An 18,462-nucleotide genomic window follows, 5' to 3' on the forward strand; every position below is an offset into this window, starting at 1 on the left:
TCTTCGCTGCACTGTCCTTCGGGAGAGTCTCGAAGCCAGGGAAACAATCCAAGTTAGAATGTTTTGTATGCGAGTGAAAATGAAAATGTGCTTTTCACTCTAAATTGTTTATGACTGGTCCTCAAAAATCCTGCGAGGCAGACAGTCTAAAGTTATACAAATCACAAGAGTGTCCACGGTTCTTCTCGCATCCTCCAATCATTCGTGGCAGCTTTGGGGTACTTTGAAGACTGCCAGCAACTTCCAATTTGTGGACAAAACAGCAACAAATACTCCAATCAGCAGATGTCCTGTTGTCATAATTCCGAATAGGTAGATATCTTCACGTCCTCGGCAGAAAAGGGTCGCCAGGCACGCGGCACTCCTTCTTCTCCCAAGAGTCCGTTGCGTGTCCAGCAACAACCGCTGCGTCACGACAAACAGGTTCCCCCAAACCCAAGATCTTGTCAATTTCGTTGAGGCCAGTTAAATAGTTCCAATGTTTAGATTTTGAGAGCAGTGCAAAAAGAGGCAACAAGAAAGTTAAGACAAAGAAGCAAGCAGGAGAGATAAGGGAGAGGGAAGGGGAGCGTCCACCCTCGATGAGTGCCAGAGAGAAAAAGCAATAACAGAATATTTACAGACTGTAACAACAGAAAACAGTCAGTAACGTTAGTTTTAAGACATGAACATGGCATTGTTCAAGTAAACAACCAATATAGCCAAATAACATAGGCTGACCATATTCTGAAATCCCAAAAAAAGGACACATATATGCGTGCCAAGGCGGGCAGCACGCCTAGGTGAAAATTTGCCAATGATACTCGAACTTGCTTCATAAGTAATATATTTATTTAAATAAAGCATTTTTTCTCCTATGTTGACAGTAGTGTTGGCGCTAGGAATTTTCAAAATGGGGTCCCAGGGACCCCATCAAATCATACAAATGGGGTCCCACAATAAATTTTTGGGGTACCACTTTTTTGTAAGCGTTTTGAAAACAAATGACAAATGTATGCATTATCCTGTTATATCTCACATTCAATGTTGTGTTTTGGAAAAAGGTTGTCATAAACGAGCTCTCGCCCTGCACAGCTTTGTAGTGTCGATATGGGCTTGTAGATCTTTATTTGCCACAGATATACACGTTCCTGCTTTGCACACAGTGCATTCTGCTTCCCATGTGTCACGGCCAGGACCAAAACACAAATACTTTTTCCGCAAATCATCCGTGAAGTTGCATTTACTTTTCGGCATTTCTTGTTTTCATGTCTGTCTCCACTCACTAGCTCTCTCGCTCTGTGTCTCTGCCCCTCCCTTACGAATGTTTCTGCGTGCGCACCTTCACAGCTTGTTTTGTTTAACCCCTTCTTAACTTAACCCTAGAGTCTAGGGTCGGCAACCTTTATCACTCAAAGAGCTATTTTGACGAGTTTCACAAATTAAAGAAAACAATGGGAGCCTCAAAACTCTTTTGAAATTTAAAATGAAATAACACTGTATCCAAAGCTTTTTTTTGCTTTATGCTATATTTAACCAGGGGTCTCAGACACGCGCCCCGGCCCGCACTTTAATATGACAGTTTAAAGTTAGTGCGGCCCGTGAGATTTACATGAATGGCGTTCAACAGCGTCATAGTTGCCAATTCTCCCACTTTTCCCGGGAGACACCCAAAATTTGAGCGTGATGGCATTGCCTTTAGCGCCCTCCACAGCCTGCTTAAACAGCGTACCTTCTTGGCCACATGGTGAATGCATCTTCTGCTTTCACACGAAAATGACAGCAAAGCTTACTTGCTCAGCAGCCACACAGCTTACACTGACGGTGACCGTATAAAACAACTTTAACACTGTTACGTTACAAATATCAATCAATCAATCAATCAATGTTTATTTATATAGCCCTAAATCACAAGTGTCTCAAAGGGCTGTACAAGCCACAACGACATCCTCGGTACAGAGCCCACATACGGGCAAGGAAAACTCACCCCAGTGGGACGTCAATGTGAATGACTATGAGAAACCTTGGAGAGGACCGCATATGTGGGTAACCCCCCCCCCTCTAGGCGCCACACTGTGAACCCACACCAAAAAAGCCCTTTGAGACATTTTTGATTAAGGGCTATATAAACAAACGTTGATTGATTGATTGATACAGTAAGTAGACATTAGAAATTATCATCTTTAAGTTACATTTGAGTGGATACATATGTTAAGCTGCAGCTGCCCTCTCACACAGCAGTTATGTTACATTTATAATTTAGCTACCTGCAGTGGTGCTCGTGCAGCTTCTCCAAACTGACACACACCTATTGTAAGATTTGTTTTCACGCTCTGATTTTACACACCAGGTGAAGGACAGCTGATTTGATTAGCTACTGACATACCACCACTGACCCACATTCCGGTATGTTACCATAGCAATGACACTACAACACTACAAACAATACTAGCTGATTTGACAGTGTACTTCCTGGGCTCCCTGCAAGACATACGCCAAGTTTGCAATAGTTTTGAGACTCCTAGAACCTGCGGAAATTCTGTATCACCAGTTGCTAGCCTGTTTGTAGTGGAGGCACAAACGGCTAACTGTTTAGCTCACTACCAACCATGCCATGTCCCGTTACATTTTGTTGGATTAAACAATAATTTAGAAAACAATTATTTGTAATTACCTTTTCCTCCTCTTGCCTTATGTCCATGAGCTGAAACGTTGCGTTTGATAACGCTGCGTTTTATGCGCTCTCCGGGCTGGAGCTACTGCAGGCGGCGGCATGCTGCTTTGTTGTCGGGAGTGGAAAGGCAACGCTGTATGACCGCTCAGGTGTCGCGGCTTGGGGGTGCAACGGTCGGCTGCTGATAGTGTTCTTATATTCTCAGCTGAAGCCAGCACACTTTGGAGCAGAGCTGCTGCCTCAGTTAGGCTACTTGCCAGCAGTTGGGCAGGCATATTGCTGGTGAACAACTTGACTGAAAAGGGGTGGGCATTTTTTAGACTGGAACTGGAAATAAGTGAAATACCTTCCGTTTTAACTGAAATGCCATCCGTTTTAAGTGAAATCCTCTCACATACACTTCTAAAATCCTCTCATACACTACTGCATTTTTTTCTCTCATACACTACCGAAATCTTCTCATACACACCATTGAAATACTCTCATACACATGGCTGAAATCCTTTCATAAACACTACTGGAATCCTCTCATACACAGTACTGAAATGTGTTTTTTCCCCCTCATACAATACACATTACTGAAATCCTCTTACACATACACTACTTAAATCTTCTCACACACACCACTGATTATGCCACCAATTTCAGTAGTGTGCTTGAGAGGATTTCAGTACTGTATGAGAGGATTTCAGTAGTTTGTGTGAGAGCATTTCAGCAGTGCGTATGAGGGAAATAAATACATGTATGTAGCGTGTCGGAGAGGAATTCAATAGTGTGTACAGGAGAAAAAAATCCATATTGTGTATGAGAGGCTTTTAGTAGTGTGTATGAGAGCATTTCTGTAGTGTATGAGAGAAAAAAATCTGTAGCGTGTAGGAGAAGAATTCAGTAGTGTGTATGAGAGGATATCAATAGTGAGTACAGGAGAAGAAAAAAATCCATAGTGTGTATGAGAGGATTTCAGTAGTGTGTGAGAGAGGTAATTCTGAATAATATCCCTAACGGCCCCTCGTACAGCTCTATGCTCTTGTATGTCCTCCTTTGTGGTCTTTAGGGGCGGCGTGGCAAAGTTGGTAGAGTGGCCGTGCTACTGGGGTTCAATCCCCACCTTCTACCATCCTAGTCACGTTCGTTGTGTCCTTGGGCAAGACACTTCACCCTTGCTCCTGATGGGTGCTGGTAGCGCCTTCCATGGCAGCTCCCTCCATAAGTGTGTGAATGTGTGTGTGAATGGGTGAATGTGGAAATACTGTCAAAGCGCTTTGAGTACCTTGAAGGTAGAAAAGCGCTATACAAGTATAACCCATTTATCATTTATTTATCTTTAATTTTTCCCTCTTGTTTTCATGCGTTTTTATCGTATTTTCTGTAGACCTTTTGAATCTGACATGCAAACACATAATTTCCCCATTTTGGGATAACTGAAGTCTGTTCTCTCTTATCCTATCTTATAAACATCGTTTTCATCAACATCATCATACTTATAATCACCATATTCATCAACATCATCATACTCATCACCATAATCACAGTTAACTTTTCATCCAGTCTCAAAGAAGGTGTGTGTGTGTGTGTGTGTGTGTGTGTGTGTGTGTGTGTGTGTGTTTGTGTGTGTGTGTGTGTGTGTGTGTGTGTGTGTGTGTGTGTGTGTGTGTGTGTGTGTGTGTGTGTGTGTGTGTGTGTGTGTGTGTGTGTTTTTTTGCAGAGAGAAGGTACAGTTTATTCGCAGTGAGGGAGCCAGTGGGCTTGCACGCCTCTCTGGGGATGCTGACCTCGTCATGCTGCTGAGGTGTGTTCAGTGTGTGTGTTTGTGCTTGGTTCAAGCAAGTAATTATTATTTCTATTACGTTTGTACTTCACACTTGTAGTCTAACATATTACACATATAGTGTTGTTTCTGCTATATGTGATATTTTTAGAAAACACTTTCACACATAAAAATGTATATTATTTAGGTACAATGTTTAATGCCAATCATGTTCCAGCATATGTCTTGTCAAATAGTGATGTGCAGTGTAAGTGTCTGCAGGCATTGCATTGGTATTGCAGAATCAGTTATGACACTAATATATAATGTGTTTTGCATTGTTGGATCTTAAGAAGGTTCTCAGTAGAGCTTCAAAATGCAAACAGAAGAAATGATTGAGACAATAAAAAAATGGTGTAATCAATTTACTGCAAACAAGCAAAAAAGTGAAATAGTCTGTTCATCAGCATATTAAAAGTTTAAGACAAGCTCAAACAAAATGAACCCCCAAAACATAGAAATAACATTTCAAAGTAAGGACTCAGTAATGAGTAGCTGCACCATTGTTGTTAATTAATTATGATAAACATCTTGAACCTTTTTTTTAAAAAAAAGAAAGAAGAGATAATGTTATTCATCTCCAAGGTGAACCATATATTACTTAACATTTATTCATGAGAACTTGAATTATTGTGTATATGTTTATATGTCTAATATTTATTTATGTATTTAATATTTGTTTACTTACTTATGGTTTATATTTGTTTTTATTCACTGTTCTGTTACAAACATAACAAAGAAATGGGAGAACATTTCTATGATATAAAAAGGAGTGGGATTAAATAAGCTCTTCTTCTTCCGACTCCGTGCTGTAATGAAACAACTGGAAATATGTGATGCATTACATTGTAATTGTATTGTTTGCATGTTCAAAATAAACTGAAACAAACTAAATAACTTAGTATGAATGTCAGTAATGCTGTTTAATTCTACTATTTAATTATGTTGTTTAATCAGAATCAGAATCAGAATAGTTTTTATTGCCATTGTTTGAGAACTGGTTCACAAACTAGGAATTTTTCTTGGTGCAATCGTACAACATAAAACACATATAACACAGAATAGAATAAAATGAGCTGTAACTGAGCTATCAGATCTTGTTATTGTTCATGTGCCTGATGGTCGAGGGGAAAAAACTGTTCAGGTGGCGGGAGGTGTGGGTCTGGATGGATCGTAGTCTCCTGCCAGCGCGAGGGGAGAATAGTTTGTGTCCAGGGTGAGAAGAGTCAGATGTGATCCGACCCACACACCTCCTGGTCTTGGAGGAGAACAGGTCCTGGAGGGGTGGGAGTTTGCAGCCAATAACCTTCTCAACAGCACGTACGATGCGCTGCATTCGATGCTTGTCCCGGACTGTGGCGGGACAAGCCTCTCTGAACCACACGGTGATGGAGGAGGTGAGGATGGACTCGATGATGGCTGAGTAGAACTGCACCAGCATCTCGGTCGGCACCTTAAGTTTCTTCAGCTGCCGCAGGAAGTACATCCTCTGCTGGGCCTTCTTGATGAGGGAGCTGATGGTCGGCTCCCACTTGAGGTCCTGGGTGATGGTGGTGCCCAATAAACTTGTTACTAATTACTTAAACTTAAACTAATTACTTACATGTTACGCTTTTTATACATTATTACAATAAATTATGTGTTGTGTTTTCTGGAAGAAAAAAAAAGCCTACTTTTATAAAAAATCACAAATGGAAAGTTTTTTTTCCACATTTTACGATAAATGTTTTTCTGACCAAAAACCACACAAATGCTCACTTGTGAATGTGTGGGCATCCACTGTCCACACCTGGTCACAACATTAAGTACAATTAAAAAGATAGCTTTTTCAAGGTTAATAATAATATTAACACTGCTCTATTCACTGGTGTTTGTTGAAACAAGGTTTTGTGATTGATTTGTTATTATTTCATTCAATTGTTGTTTGTCTGAGCTTTACAATAATGACAACATGACACAAACACTGTATTGTATTTAGGGATATCCCAATCCAATTATTTGGCCTCAGATCTGATCCAATTTCGAGTCCCCATCCAATATTTTGACAATAAATTATAGAATTGAAAATGTTTTAAAGCAAGTAACTAAGGTAAACACTAACACACTTTAATAAAGCGTATCTTATTAAATGTATAATTTGCTTTTATTTTTGTAAATCAAATGATATATCAGGCCCGGAGTCACCCCATAGTGCCCAGAACCTCCATGTGTTGCAAACTAATCCCTTGAGCATCAAGTCTGAACAGAGGCGGATCAAGTGGCCTGCAGCTAGCATGACCTCACTCTGGAAGCAACTCGATGACGATGTCGACCAAATTCTGGAGGCAATGGCGAAGGGAGAAGCCGACGGGAAGCTACAAGCTATGACAACAATCATTGTCAGCATTGCAGCTGAACGGTTCGGCGAGGAGGAGAAGAGAAGCTCCGGAACCACGTACTCAAAGAACCACAGAGCTATAAGGATCCACAACATTAGGCAGGAGATGAAAGCGCTGAAGTTCCAGTACAAGGCGGAAGGACATGAGGAACGCACTGGCCTGGCCCAGCTGATGTGCATCCTTCAGAAAAAGATCAGAATTCTCCGTCGGGCAGAGTGGCATCGGAGGCGGCGACGCGAGAGGGCATGTAAACGTGCTGCTTTCATCGTTAACCCCTTCAAGTTCACGAAGGATTTGCTGGGACAGAAGCGCAGTGGCAAGCTGGCCTCCTCGCAGGAAGACATAAATCAACATCTGAAGCAGACGTACAGTGACCCCACAAGAGAGCAGGAGTTGGGAGAGTGTCACAACCTCAGACCCCCCTGAACCAGCAATGCAGTTTGACATGTCGGAGCTGTAGCTAAAGGAAGTCAGGGAGGTTGTCCGCAGAGCCAGGGCAAGCTCTGCACCGGGACCGAGTGGCACTTCATACAAAGTGTATAAGAACTGTCCCAAACTCCTGCAGCATCTGTGGAAAATCCTGCAAGTCTTCTGGAGAAGGGGGAGGATCCCTGAGCAATGGCGAGTGGCGGAAGGGGTATGGATCCCAAAGGAGGAAAACTCCACTCAGCTAGACCAGTTCCGCATCATCTCCCTGCTGTGTGTTGAGGCAAAGGTTTTCTTCAGCGCCGTTTCCAAACGACTGTGTACCTACCTGGCAAAGAACACCTACATCGATACATCTGTCCAGAAAGGTGGCATTTCATTAATGTCAGGATGTATGGAGCATACCGGTGTGGTGACGCAGCTCATTCGGGAGGCTCGAGAGAACAAGGGCAACCTATCAGTACTGTGGCTTGACCTGGAAAACGCATTCGGCTCCATTCCACACAAGCTCGTTCAACTCACTCTGATGAAACATCATGTACCCAGCAGGTGTAGAGACCTCATTGCTGATTACTACAGCAATTTCAGGATGAGGGTCTCTTCCGTAGCAACAACATCCAGTTGGCACAAAGTGGAGATTGGTATTATCACAGGGTGTACTATCTCTGTGACACTGTTCTCACTAGCCATGAACATGCTCACCAAGTCTGCTGAGCCAGAGTGCAGAGGGCCCCGCACAAATTCTGGACAAAGGCAACCACCCATCAGGGCATTTATGGATGACCTCACAGTCACGACAGAATCAGTCTGAGGCTGCTGTTGGATTCTGAAAGGACTTGAAAAGTTGGTGGAGTGGGCCCGGATGCGTTTCAAACCCGCCAAATCCAGATCAATGGTGCTGAAGAAGGGGAAGGTGGAGGACAAGTTCCGGATTAACATCACAGGCCATACCAACTATCCCAGAGAAGCCAGTCAAGAGCTTGGGCAAGGTTTTTGACTGTTCTTTGAGAGATACAACATCCATCCAGTCGACATGCGCTGAGTTGGATGGCTGGCTGAAATCCGTGGACAAGTCAGGCTTACCTGGGAAGTTTAAAGCCTGGATTTACCAGCATGGCATTCTTCCCAGGATCCTCTGGCCCCTCCTCGTCTACTCGTTCCCCATCTCGACAGTTGAGATCCTAGAGCGGAGGGTCAGCAACCACCTCCGGAGATGGCTGGGACTACCTAAGAGCCTGAGTAGCATTGCACTCTACGGGAACAGCAACAAACTGCAGTTGCCTTTCAAATCCTTGGAGGAGGAATTTAAGGTAACTAGAGCCAGAGAAGTGGTTCAGTACAGGGACTCAAGTGATCCAAAGGTGGCCAAAGCAGGGATCCAAGTGAGGACTGGCAGGAAATGGAGGGCAGAGGAAGCAGTTCAAGAGGCAGATGCAAGGCTTCGACACAGGAGACTGGTTGGAGTAGTCACACGGGGTCGAGCTGGGCTAGGATCCTTTCCAACTCCCCAACTGAACACCAGGGGGAAGGAAGGCTGACGTCTTGTTCAGCATGAGGTGAGAGCGGCAGTGGAGGAGAAGAGAACCTGCAAGGCTGTTGGAATGAAGCAACAGGGAGCTTGGACAAGATGGGAGAATGCGGTTGAGGAGAGTGACCTGGGCTGAGCTTTGGAAAGCCGAGCCGCAACGCATCAAATTTCTCATCCAGGCAGTGTATGATGTGCTCCCAAGCCCTTCAAACCTGCACACATGGGGCATTGCAGAGACACCAGCATGCCCACTGTGCTCCAAGCGAGGAACCCTGGAACACATCCTCAGTTGCTGTACAAAGGCACTTGGATATGGAAGGTACAGGTGGAGGCATGACCAAGTCCTGAAGACCATCGCTGAAGCCATCAGTGCAGGACTGGCATGGGCAAAACAGTTCCACCCCTCCAAGACAACCATCGCCTTTGTCAGAGCTGAGGACACGCCAACTCATGCCAGAAGAACATCAGCAGGCATCCTGACGTCTGCAAAAGACTGGCAGTTGTTGGTGGACCTTGAAAACCAGCTGAAGTTCCCCAGCCATATCGCAGTCACCACCCTGCGACCAGACATTGTCCTTGTGTCTGAGTCCACCAAACAAGCTGTGCTGCTGGAGCTGACAGTCCCGTGGGAAGATCACCTGGAAGAAGCCTTCGAGAGGAAGCTCTCCAAGTATGCAGGACTGGTCAGCGACTGTCAACAGGCTGGTTGGAGAGCAAGGTGTTTCCCTGTGGAGGTTGGATGCAGAGGATTTGCAGCCCGTTCCTTGGTCAGAGCCTTCAGCAGTTTGGGCATCGATGGAGAGAGAATGAGGAGAGCCATCCGCAGTACCACCGAAGCGGCGGAAAGGGCCTCAAGATGGTTGTGGCTCAAAAGAGGAGATCTTTGGAGTCATGGTTGCTAGCTAGCCGTCTGGACACAAGCCGAGGGATTTGATCACCCCCGGTTGGGTCGCTTGGAGGAGGTCGTATGACCAGTTGAAAGACCCGAAACCCCCGGTAAATCCAAGAGGTCACTGAGGATGTGTCCAGACTAGGCATCTGTAACTGTATGTACACAGTTATATTTGTGGAATTGAAGGCTACATACAATTTTTTTAACAAAATAAAGTGTCAATGCACAATAACTAAACAAAAGTTAAAACTACTATTGGTTCCCAGTTAAATTTGAGTGTTTCCCTCAAAGCCACCTTGCATACATAGACTTAATTCCTGAGTTTGTAGACAATGACAAAAGCGTGTAATAATAATAATAAAAATAATGATCAAATCACTATTGTTTATATACTGATACCACACTAGGTAACGATCGTATTAACATCTGGATTGATCACCCCTGCTTTATATTGAAGCTTTAGCGGTTAGCTTCTTGTGCCATCCTGTTGTGTGTGAGTTGCATGCTGAGCCATTCCCTCTCCTCAAGTCTCTACAGCAGGGGTGGGCAATTCATTTTTACCGCGGGGCGCATGAGCAACCCGAGCACTGCTGGAGGGCCACATCGACAATATTTAAATTAAATTTTGCTCAATATTATTTTTGATATATACCGTAAGATAAATAATAATAAATAATAATAATAATAATAATAATAATAATAATAATTAATAATAATAATGACAATACTTTCATTTAACCTAACTTAACTTTATACCAAAAGCACTGCTTTGCAAATCATTTGTACCCCTTTCAGAGATCACATTTAGTTCCCCTTAAACATCCTCATGTTGCACAATGAAATGTAAGCATAGGATGAAGTGTGCATTCCTGTAACTTTCTCTAGTAACAGCATTCCATGATTAATATAAATAAATTAACATTAATAATAAATGACAGTAAAATAAGCACACGTATGACTGAGGAGTCATAGTGTAACTTTGTGTGGTGTTTGAGTTGTCCGACTTTTTGTGTGGCCATAAACGCACCAGTGGTTTAGTGGTATGCGTGTTGGTGACAGATGACAAGTTGGTTTTGGCCTGGTTTGTACGGCAGAAAATGACTAGTTTTTCGAGATAGAAGTGTTTTACTCATGTTTTTGGTGTGGTTATGGCCGAATATAAACAGTTTTGCTCAATAAAGTGATCGATATAATTCCTGGCCTCGAAGCATCTCAATAGATGTTACAATAAGTGAACGGTGTTGACGAACACCGTTAGGGCCGCTTGTTGTCACTGTCACTCAAAGTTGCATTGCAAAATTACACAGAATAAATGTGTTTATTTTGTTTAGAATTCAGATGGGATTTGATTTGGTGCGCGGCATATATTTGCTGTGCGCAGAGGACGCTTGAGCAGTGCACAATTGCGCAGGCGCACACCTTAGAGGGAACGTTGCTTGGCAGTCCATGTCTTGTTGAAAACACGGCATTCGTCATCAACTTTTCTCTTTTTAGCGTCTCGGGTGTAAACCGTGCATCACTTGTCGCTGTGCACCTTCACTCACAGGTTACACCCGGACATACACCCATAAATAACACTTTTCAAAATAAAAGCAGCACAGTTGTATTGCAAGCACGACATAGATGTTTTTTCAACTTTATTTTGTAATTTGTGATTGCAGCTGTTCACATTCACTCACAATCACGCACGCTCATACGTCCACACGGAAGTAATACAAATAACGCTTTTCAAAACAAAAGCAGCACCGTTGTATTGCACACTCGAAATAGATACTTTTTAAAATGTATTTTGTAATTTATGATTGGCCTCACGCGGGCCGGACAGGGACGCACAAAGGGCCGGGTGTGGCCCGCGGGCCGCAGAATGCCAAGGTCTGCTCTACAGCGATATTAATACTTGGAAAAAACGTTGTTTATTTTCCAGTGGTGTGGATAAGTATCTTTGAAATGGTTTTGAATTCACGTTTCTTGCAGCTCGCTCTCAAATTTGAGCATGTATTCTGGCAAGACACACATCCTCCTGGAATTTATGCCACTCCTGCATGTGTGTAACAAGGAATATGAAATGTATTTGTTTCACAGAGCGTGCTTCCATTTTGAAGGAATCTTCCACATGAGTACAATCTTTAGCATGCAAACACTGGGACACATCTGTGGTAAAGATCGGTTAAAAAAGGCAAATATCGGCCCCCAATAGGGACATCTTTAAATGTTTGGACTACCACTAAGAAACACTGCTACAGACAGCATGTTGTTCAATGGCAGTGTCAAAAATAGATGAATATTTACTAATTCTCCATGTTTTTTTTTTCTCCTACAGTTTATTTGAAGAGGAGGTAATGTCATATGTGCCACCTCTGCTGCACCCAAACTACTGCCTCTCCTCCTCTCCCCAAAACTCTCCTGGTAAAACTTTCTACACTAAACCACTTGTGATGTCACACATTATGCACGTTTTGTCATTAGTATTATTATTATCATTCCACTCTTACATTTTTGTGATTATTACAGTGTAGTGTAGAAGTATTGGATGCCGTGCTGATTTCATAGTCTTAGAGCAGTGATCACCAACCTTTTTGAGCCCCAGATCCTTGGTCTCAGCCAAAAACCAAACCAACCCCTGCGTCAACTATGTAATGTTTATATATATATATATATATATATATATATATATATATATATATATATATATATATATATATATATATATATATATATATAAAGTTAAAGTTAAGCTTGAGTTTGAGTTTGAGTTTGAGTTTATTTCGAACATGCAAGCATACAACATGATACATCACAATTTCCAGTTTCTCTTTTCAACATGTTCGAAAAGGAGTAGGAAGAAGCAGAGCTTATTTAATCCTACCCCTTTTCTTTACATAACAGTTGCTGAAACTTTTTTTTATTCACTTCCTGTTCTCAATTTTTTCACAATAAACTCCATAGGTAATCACAATAAAAATAAATAAATAAATAATAGTAAGAATTTAATAATAATAATTGGTGAAGAAAGTCATATTTCATATGATGAGATAAGTAAGATTACTTTAAGAATGAATGAATGAATGGATTAAATAAATTGAAAATGTTTGTCATGGTTCTTCTTCTTTGTACTTTGTAAACACTTTAAGTTTGAAGAGTTTCTTGAAGTGGATCATATTAGTACATTGTTTGATTGCTTTGCTTAATCCATTCCATAATTTAATTCCACATACTGATATACTGAAGGTCTTAAGTGTTGTATGTGCGTACAAATGTTTTAAATTACATTTTTCTCTAAGATTATATTTCTCCTCTTTTGTTGAGAAGAATTGTTGTATATTCTTGGGTAGCAGGTTATAGTTTGCTTTGTGCATAATTTTAGCTGTTTGCAAATTCACTATGTCGTGGAATTTCAGTATCTTTGATTCAATAAATAAAGGATTTGTATGTTCTCTATATCCAACATTATGTATTATTCTAACTGATCTTTTTTGTAACACCGTTAATGAATGAAGTGTACCGTAATTTCCGGACTATAAGCCGCTACTTTTTCCCCTCGTTCTGGTCCCTGCGGCTTATACAAGGGTGCGGCTTATTTACGGCCTGTTCTTCTCCGACACCGACGAAGAGGATTTCGGTGGTTTTAGTACGCAGGAGGAAGACGATGACACAATGATTAAAGACTGACTTTTCATATACCGGTAGGCTGGTTATTTTGATAACGTACAGGTGAGCACTTTGTATTACTTTGCACCGTTGTATTATTTGTACTCTGCACGAATGCTGTTCGCCATGTCAAAGATGTGAAAGTTTGATTGAATGATTGAAAGATTTATTGTTAATAAATGGGACGCTTTGCGTTCCCAAACAGTCATCTCTGTCCCGACAATCCCCTCCGTGGTAGCAGGAACCCCTATATACTACGGTAATTACACATCAAAACCCTGCGGCTTATAGTCGGGTGCGGCTTATATATGGAGCAATCTGTATGTTCCCCTAAATTTAGCTGGTGCGGCTTATAGTCAGGTGCGGCTTATAGTCCGGAAATTACGGTACTTTTGTAATTATTTCCCCATATTTCTACACAGTAGCTCAGATATGGTAACACTAGTGAGCAGTATAGACTATGAAGTGATTTTTTGTCTAGAACATGTTTTGCTTTATTCATTATTGACGTGTTTCTTGCTACTTTATGTTGTATATTTTTTACGTGAGATTTCCAGTTCAATTTATCATCAATCATTATACCTAGAAATTTGGTTTCATTTACTCTTTCAATTTCTATTCCGTCTATTTGTATTTGTGTTTGACTTTCTCTTTTACTATTACCAAATAGCATTATTTTAGTTTTACTAAGATTCAACGATAGTCTGTTTTTGTCAAACCATCTTTTTAATTTGTTAATTTCTTCTGTTATTATTTGTATTATCTCCTGTGTGTTCTCTCCTGAACAAAACGCTGTTGTATCATCCGCAAATAATACTAACTTTAAATCTTTTGTAACTTTACAAATGTCATTTATATAGAGATTGAATAATTTAGGTCCTAGTATTGATCCCTGAGGTACACCACAGGATATATTTAGCGTTGTAGACGTGTGTTCGCCTAGCTTCACGTATTGTTTCCTGTTCGTTAGATAACTTCTTATCCAGTTTAAGACTAACCCTCTGATGCCATATCGTTCTAGTTTTTTGATTAAAATATTGTGATTAATTGTGTCAAATGCTTTAGTTAGATCCATAAAAACTGCTGCTGCACATTTTTTACTGTCTATTGCATTGGTAATTTCTTCTGTAATTTCAATTAAAGCCATTGAAGTTGAGACATTAGCTCTGTATCCATATTGGTTCTCTTCGAGTATTCTATTTTTATTTATGAAACTCTCTAATCTGTTATTAAACAGTTTTTCAATGATTTTAGAAAATTGTGGAAGTAAAGAAACAGGTCTATAATTTGTAAATTGATGTTTATCTCCAGTCTTATAAATTGGTGCAACTTTAGCTATTTTCATTTAGTTTGGAAATGTACCTGTTTGAAATGATAGGTTACTAATATACATTAATGGTCCTGAGATCTCTTCTATAACCTTTTTTATCGTATCCATATCAATTCCATTACAATCAGTTGAAGTCTTAGATTTACATTTTTTCACGATTATAACTATTTCCTCCTGTGTCACATTACTGAGGAACATGGAGTTGGGATTTCGCTCTATGGTATCATTATAGTCCTCAATTGGAACTGGGTCTGGAATCCTTTCTTCCAATTTTGGTCCAATATTTACAAAATAATTATTGAAGCTTTCAACTACTTCCTTTATGTTGTCATTGTTTTTATTTCCGTCTAAAAAGTATTGAGGGTAGTCCCTCTTTGTGCCATTTTTAAAAATGCTATTGAGGATGCCCCATGTTGCTCTCATATTATTTTTGTTCCTGTCCAATAATTCACTGTAATATTCTTTTCTACATGATCGTAGTATTTCTGTTAACTTGTTTTTATACTTTTTGTACTTAATTTCTGCCTCTATAGTTCTTTGTGCTATAAATTCTCTATATAGTGTATTCTTCTTCTTACAAGCATTTTTTAATCCTTTTGTCATCCATGGTTGGTTATTCTTTCTCTGTTTATTACTAAGTTGTATCCATGGACAATGTTTGTCATAAAGTATTATGAACTTGTTTAAGAAATGTTCATATGCTTCATCAACCTCTTTTTCATTGTACACATTGTCCCAATCTTGCTTTTGTAGCTCAATTTTGAAAGCAGTCATCCTCTTCTCTGTGCACAGTCTTCGAAATGTCCTTTTGTCTTCCATTTTGTGATGCTCTAGAAACTCAATCTGCTCAAAGGAAAGTCAGTTTTGTAGCTTCTGTAACGAGCTAAACTGTTTTCAGATGTGTGAACATGATTGCACAAGGGTTTTCTAATCATCAATTAGCCTTCTGAGCCAATGAGCAAACACATTGTACCATTAGAACACTGGAGTGATAGTTGCTGGAAATGGGCCTCTATACACCTATGTAGATATAGCACCAAAAATTGACATTTGCAGCTAGAATAGTCATTTACCACATTAGCAATGTATAGAGTGTATTTCTTTAAAGTTAAGACTAGTTTAAAGTTATCTTCATTGAAAAGTACAGTGCTTTTCCTTCAAAAATAAGGACATTTCAATGTGACCCCAAACTTTTGAACGGTAGTGTATATAAAAAAAAAAAAATAAAATAAAAAAAAAAAAAATATATATATATATATATATATATACATATTATTTTTATTTTTTTCATTGCTGCAGAAGCTAACTGTTTATGGCCAATAGTCTTTGTTCATCCTATCGTCACATATGGGACGCAAGAGGGGATACACGGGAGAAGTCCTTCTTTAGCTTCCGTCTTGTTTTATCATATATCACTGCCTTTGCACAAGTCAGTGTTTAGTTTTATATTCACAATAAATCAGCATCAAATCCGTCCTTTGAACAAAGTTCACAGACTCTAGTATTTGGCTTGTTAGCTACCTGTCGTATGCGAGCAATGATGGACTTGTGGTTGAGGGAAGAGTTGTTTGATGCTAGAACATGTCCGATGCATTGCAACAATCAGCCTTAATGCATTGTTGCAGCTCGATGATTTTTTAGCACGTCATGCAACAATGTGCGGCCATGCTTGGGGGGTGTGGCCGCAGTGTCAAATCCAATCCAATCCACTTTATTTATATAGCACATTTACACAACAAGAATGTTTCCAAAGTGCTGCACAGCCATGTTAAAAACAATATTAAAAACAATATTATGCTCCACCAATGACTGAATAAAAACAAAAAATAAATGAATAGGAAACCAATATAAAAAAATATAAAAATTAAATATGATTAAAAACGATTTTAAAGGGTAAAACCAATTAAAACAGTAAAATAGAAATCAAAATTTATTTAAAAAAAACACAGAGGACAACAGAGGACAGAAGACCACACAACTCACGTAGTGTTAAAAGCCAAAGAATAAAAGTGGGTCTTAAGACGAGACTTAAAACACTCCACTGTGGAAGCAGTTTGAACATGGAGGGGCAGAGTGTTCCAAAACTTAGGGCCGACCACAGAGAAGGCCCTGTCTCCCCTGGTTTGAAGTCTCGTCCTGGGCACCATGAGCTGGAGCTGGCTCTCGGACCTCAGAGCACTTGCAGGAGTGTAAATTTGGATGAGGTCCGAGATATACTGAGGTGCCAGTCCATGTAATGCTTTAAAAACAAACAGCAAGGTTTTAAAATCAATTCTAAAATGAACAGGGAGCAAGTGCAAACTCTGAAGAATTGGGGTTATATGCTCGCGTTTCCTGGCCCCTGTTAAAAGTCGTGCTGCCGCGTTCTGGACTAACTGCAACCGGGAGAGACCTTTTTGGCTAATGCCAGCATAAAGGGCATTGCAGTAGTCCAGGCGACTTGAAATAAAAGCATGCACGACTTCTTCAAAAAGGTTAAAAGATAAAAATGGTTTTACCTTTACTAAAAGACGAAGATAATAAAAACACGATTTTAAAACGCCATTGACTTGTTTGTCAGGTTTAAAATCGCTGTCTATAGTGACGCCAAGGCTGGTGACTTTGGGACGCACATCATTTTGCAATGGTCCCAAGTCAGTGAGGGCCGGAACAAAAAAAGGAAATTTCCGTTTTTCCCTCATTCATTATTAAAAAATTCTGGGCTAACCAAGCCTTGACTTCGCATAGACAGTTGAGAAGGGGTGTCAGGGGGCCGTGGCCTTTTGAAATTGGCATATAAATTTGGCAGTCATCTGCATAAAAGTGATAGAACACTCCATGCCTCTTAAAAATCTCTCCAAGAGGGAGAATGTATAGTGAAAACAGGATGGGGCCTAGAATAGATCCCTGGGGGACACCACAGTAAAGCAGAGCAGAAGAAGAGGTGGCGTCCCCCAGCCTGACAGAGAAGGACCTCTCTGACAGGTAGGATCTGAACCACTCTAATGCAGTCCCCCTGACACCCACACAGTCTCTCAGGCGGTCTAAAAGAATTGTGTGGTCGACTGTGTCAAAGGCAGCTGTAAGATCTAAAAGCACTAAAATGGCAGAGCTACCAGAATCAGACATTAAAAGCAAGTCATTAAAAACCTTTAAAAGGGCAGATTCAGTACTGTGCAAAGCTTTGTATCCAGACTGAAATGGATCTAAAGTGCTATTTTCATCTAAAAAAGGCTGCAGTTGTGCCAAAACACATTCCTCCAGAATTTTTGACACAAAAGGTAATTTGGAAATGGGCCGATAATTTGACAAACTTGTAGGATCAAGACCTGTTTTTTTAATCAAAGGCTCAACAACAGCTCTTTTACAAAAATAGGGGACACAGCCAGAAATCAAGCTGCTGTTGATGAGGTCCCTAACAGACAAGTCAATAGTGTCCCATATTTCTTTAAAAAAGCGAGGGGGGACTGGGTCTGTGGGACAGGACGAGGGTTTTAGTTTGTCGACTATTCTTGTAAGCTCAGGCATGGACACAGGCTCAAACTGTCAAAACACAGCCGAGCACTGAGTGGCCACATTAAAACTTAATGGAGAACGAGAAAGATTTGCCCGAATAGAAGCAACCTTGTCGTTAAAAAAGGAAAGACATTTTTCACAAGTTTCGCTTGTCATCTCCAGTAAAGTGGCTGGATTCGGATTAAGAACATAACTAATAGTATTAAAAAGAGCACATGGCTTGCTGATACTATTTAAATTAAGTCTGACAGATATTTTGTTTTCTCAGCTTTAACCACACTTTGATAATTCTGACAGTTTTCTTT

General features: G+C 40.6%; 1 protein-coding gene across 11 annotated transcripts in view; it reads left to right on the forward strand.

Annotated features, from left to right (window-relative positions):
- hecw2a (HECT, C2 and WW domain containing E3 ubiquitin protein ligase 2a) overlaps positions 1 to 18,462 on the forward strand; it is a 304,402-nt gene that overhangs the window by 172,794 nt on the left and 113,146 nt on the right. For 10 of the 11 annotated variants that reach the window (XR_009828322.1, XR_009828323.1, XM_062067818.1 and 7 more), the window contains 2 exons: positions 4,359 to 4,442; positions 12,005 to 12,090. Coding sequence is in view for 9 of the 11 variants with exons in the window: in XM_062067818.1 (XP_061923802.1) it covers positions 4,359 to 4,442; positions 12,005 to 12,090 (170 nt within the window). In the remaining 2 variants the exon portion in view is untranslated. The remainder of the gene's footprint in view (positions 1 to 4,358; positions 4,443 to 12,004; positions 12,091 to 18,462) is intronic. The other variant, XM_062067817.1, reaches the window with a different exon arrangement.

Source organism: Entelurus aequoreus, linkage group LG13 (assembly GCF_033978785.1).
Source record: "Entelurus aequoreus isolate RoL-2023_Sb linkage group LG13, RoL_Eaeq_v1.1, whole genome shotgun sequence".
Lineage (NCBI taxonomy): Eukaryota > Metazoa > Chordata > Actinopteri > Syngnathiformes > Syngnathidae > Entelurus > Entelurus aequoreus.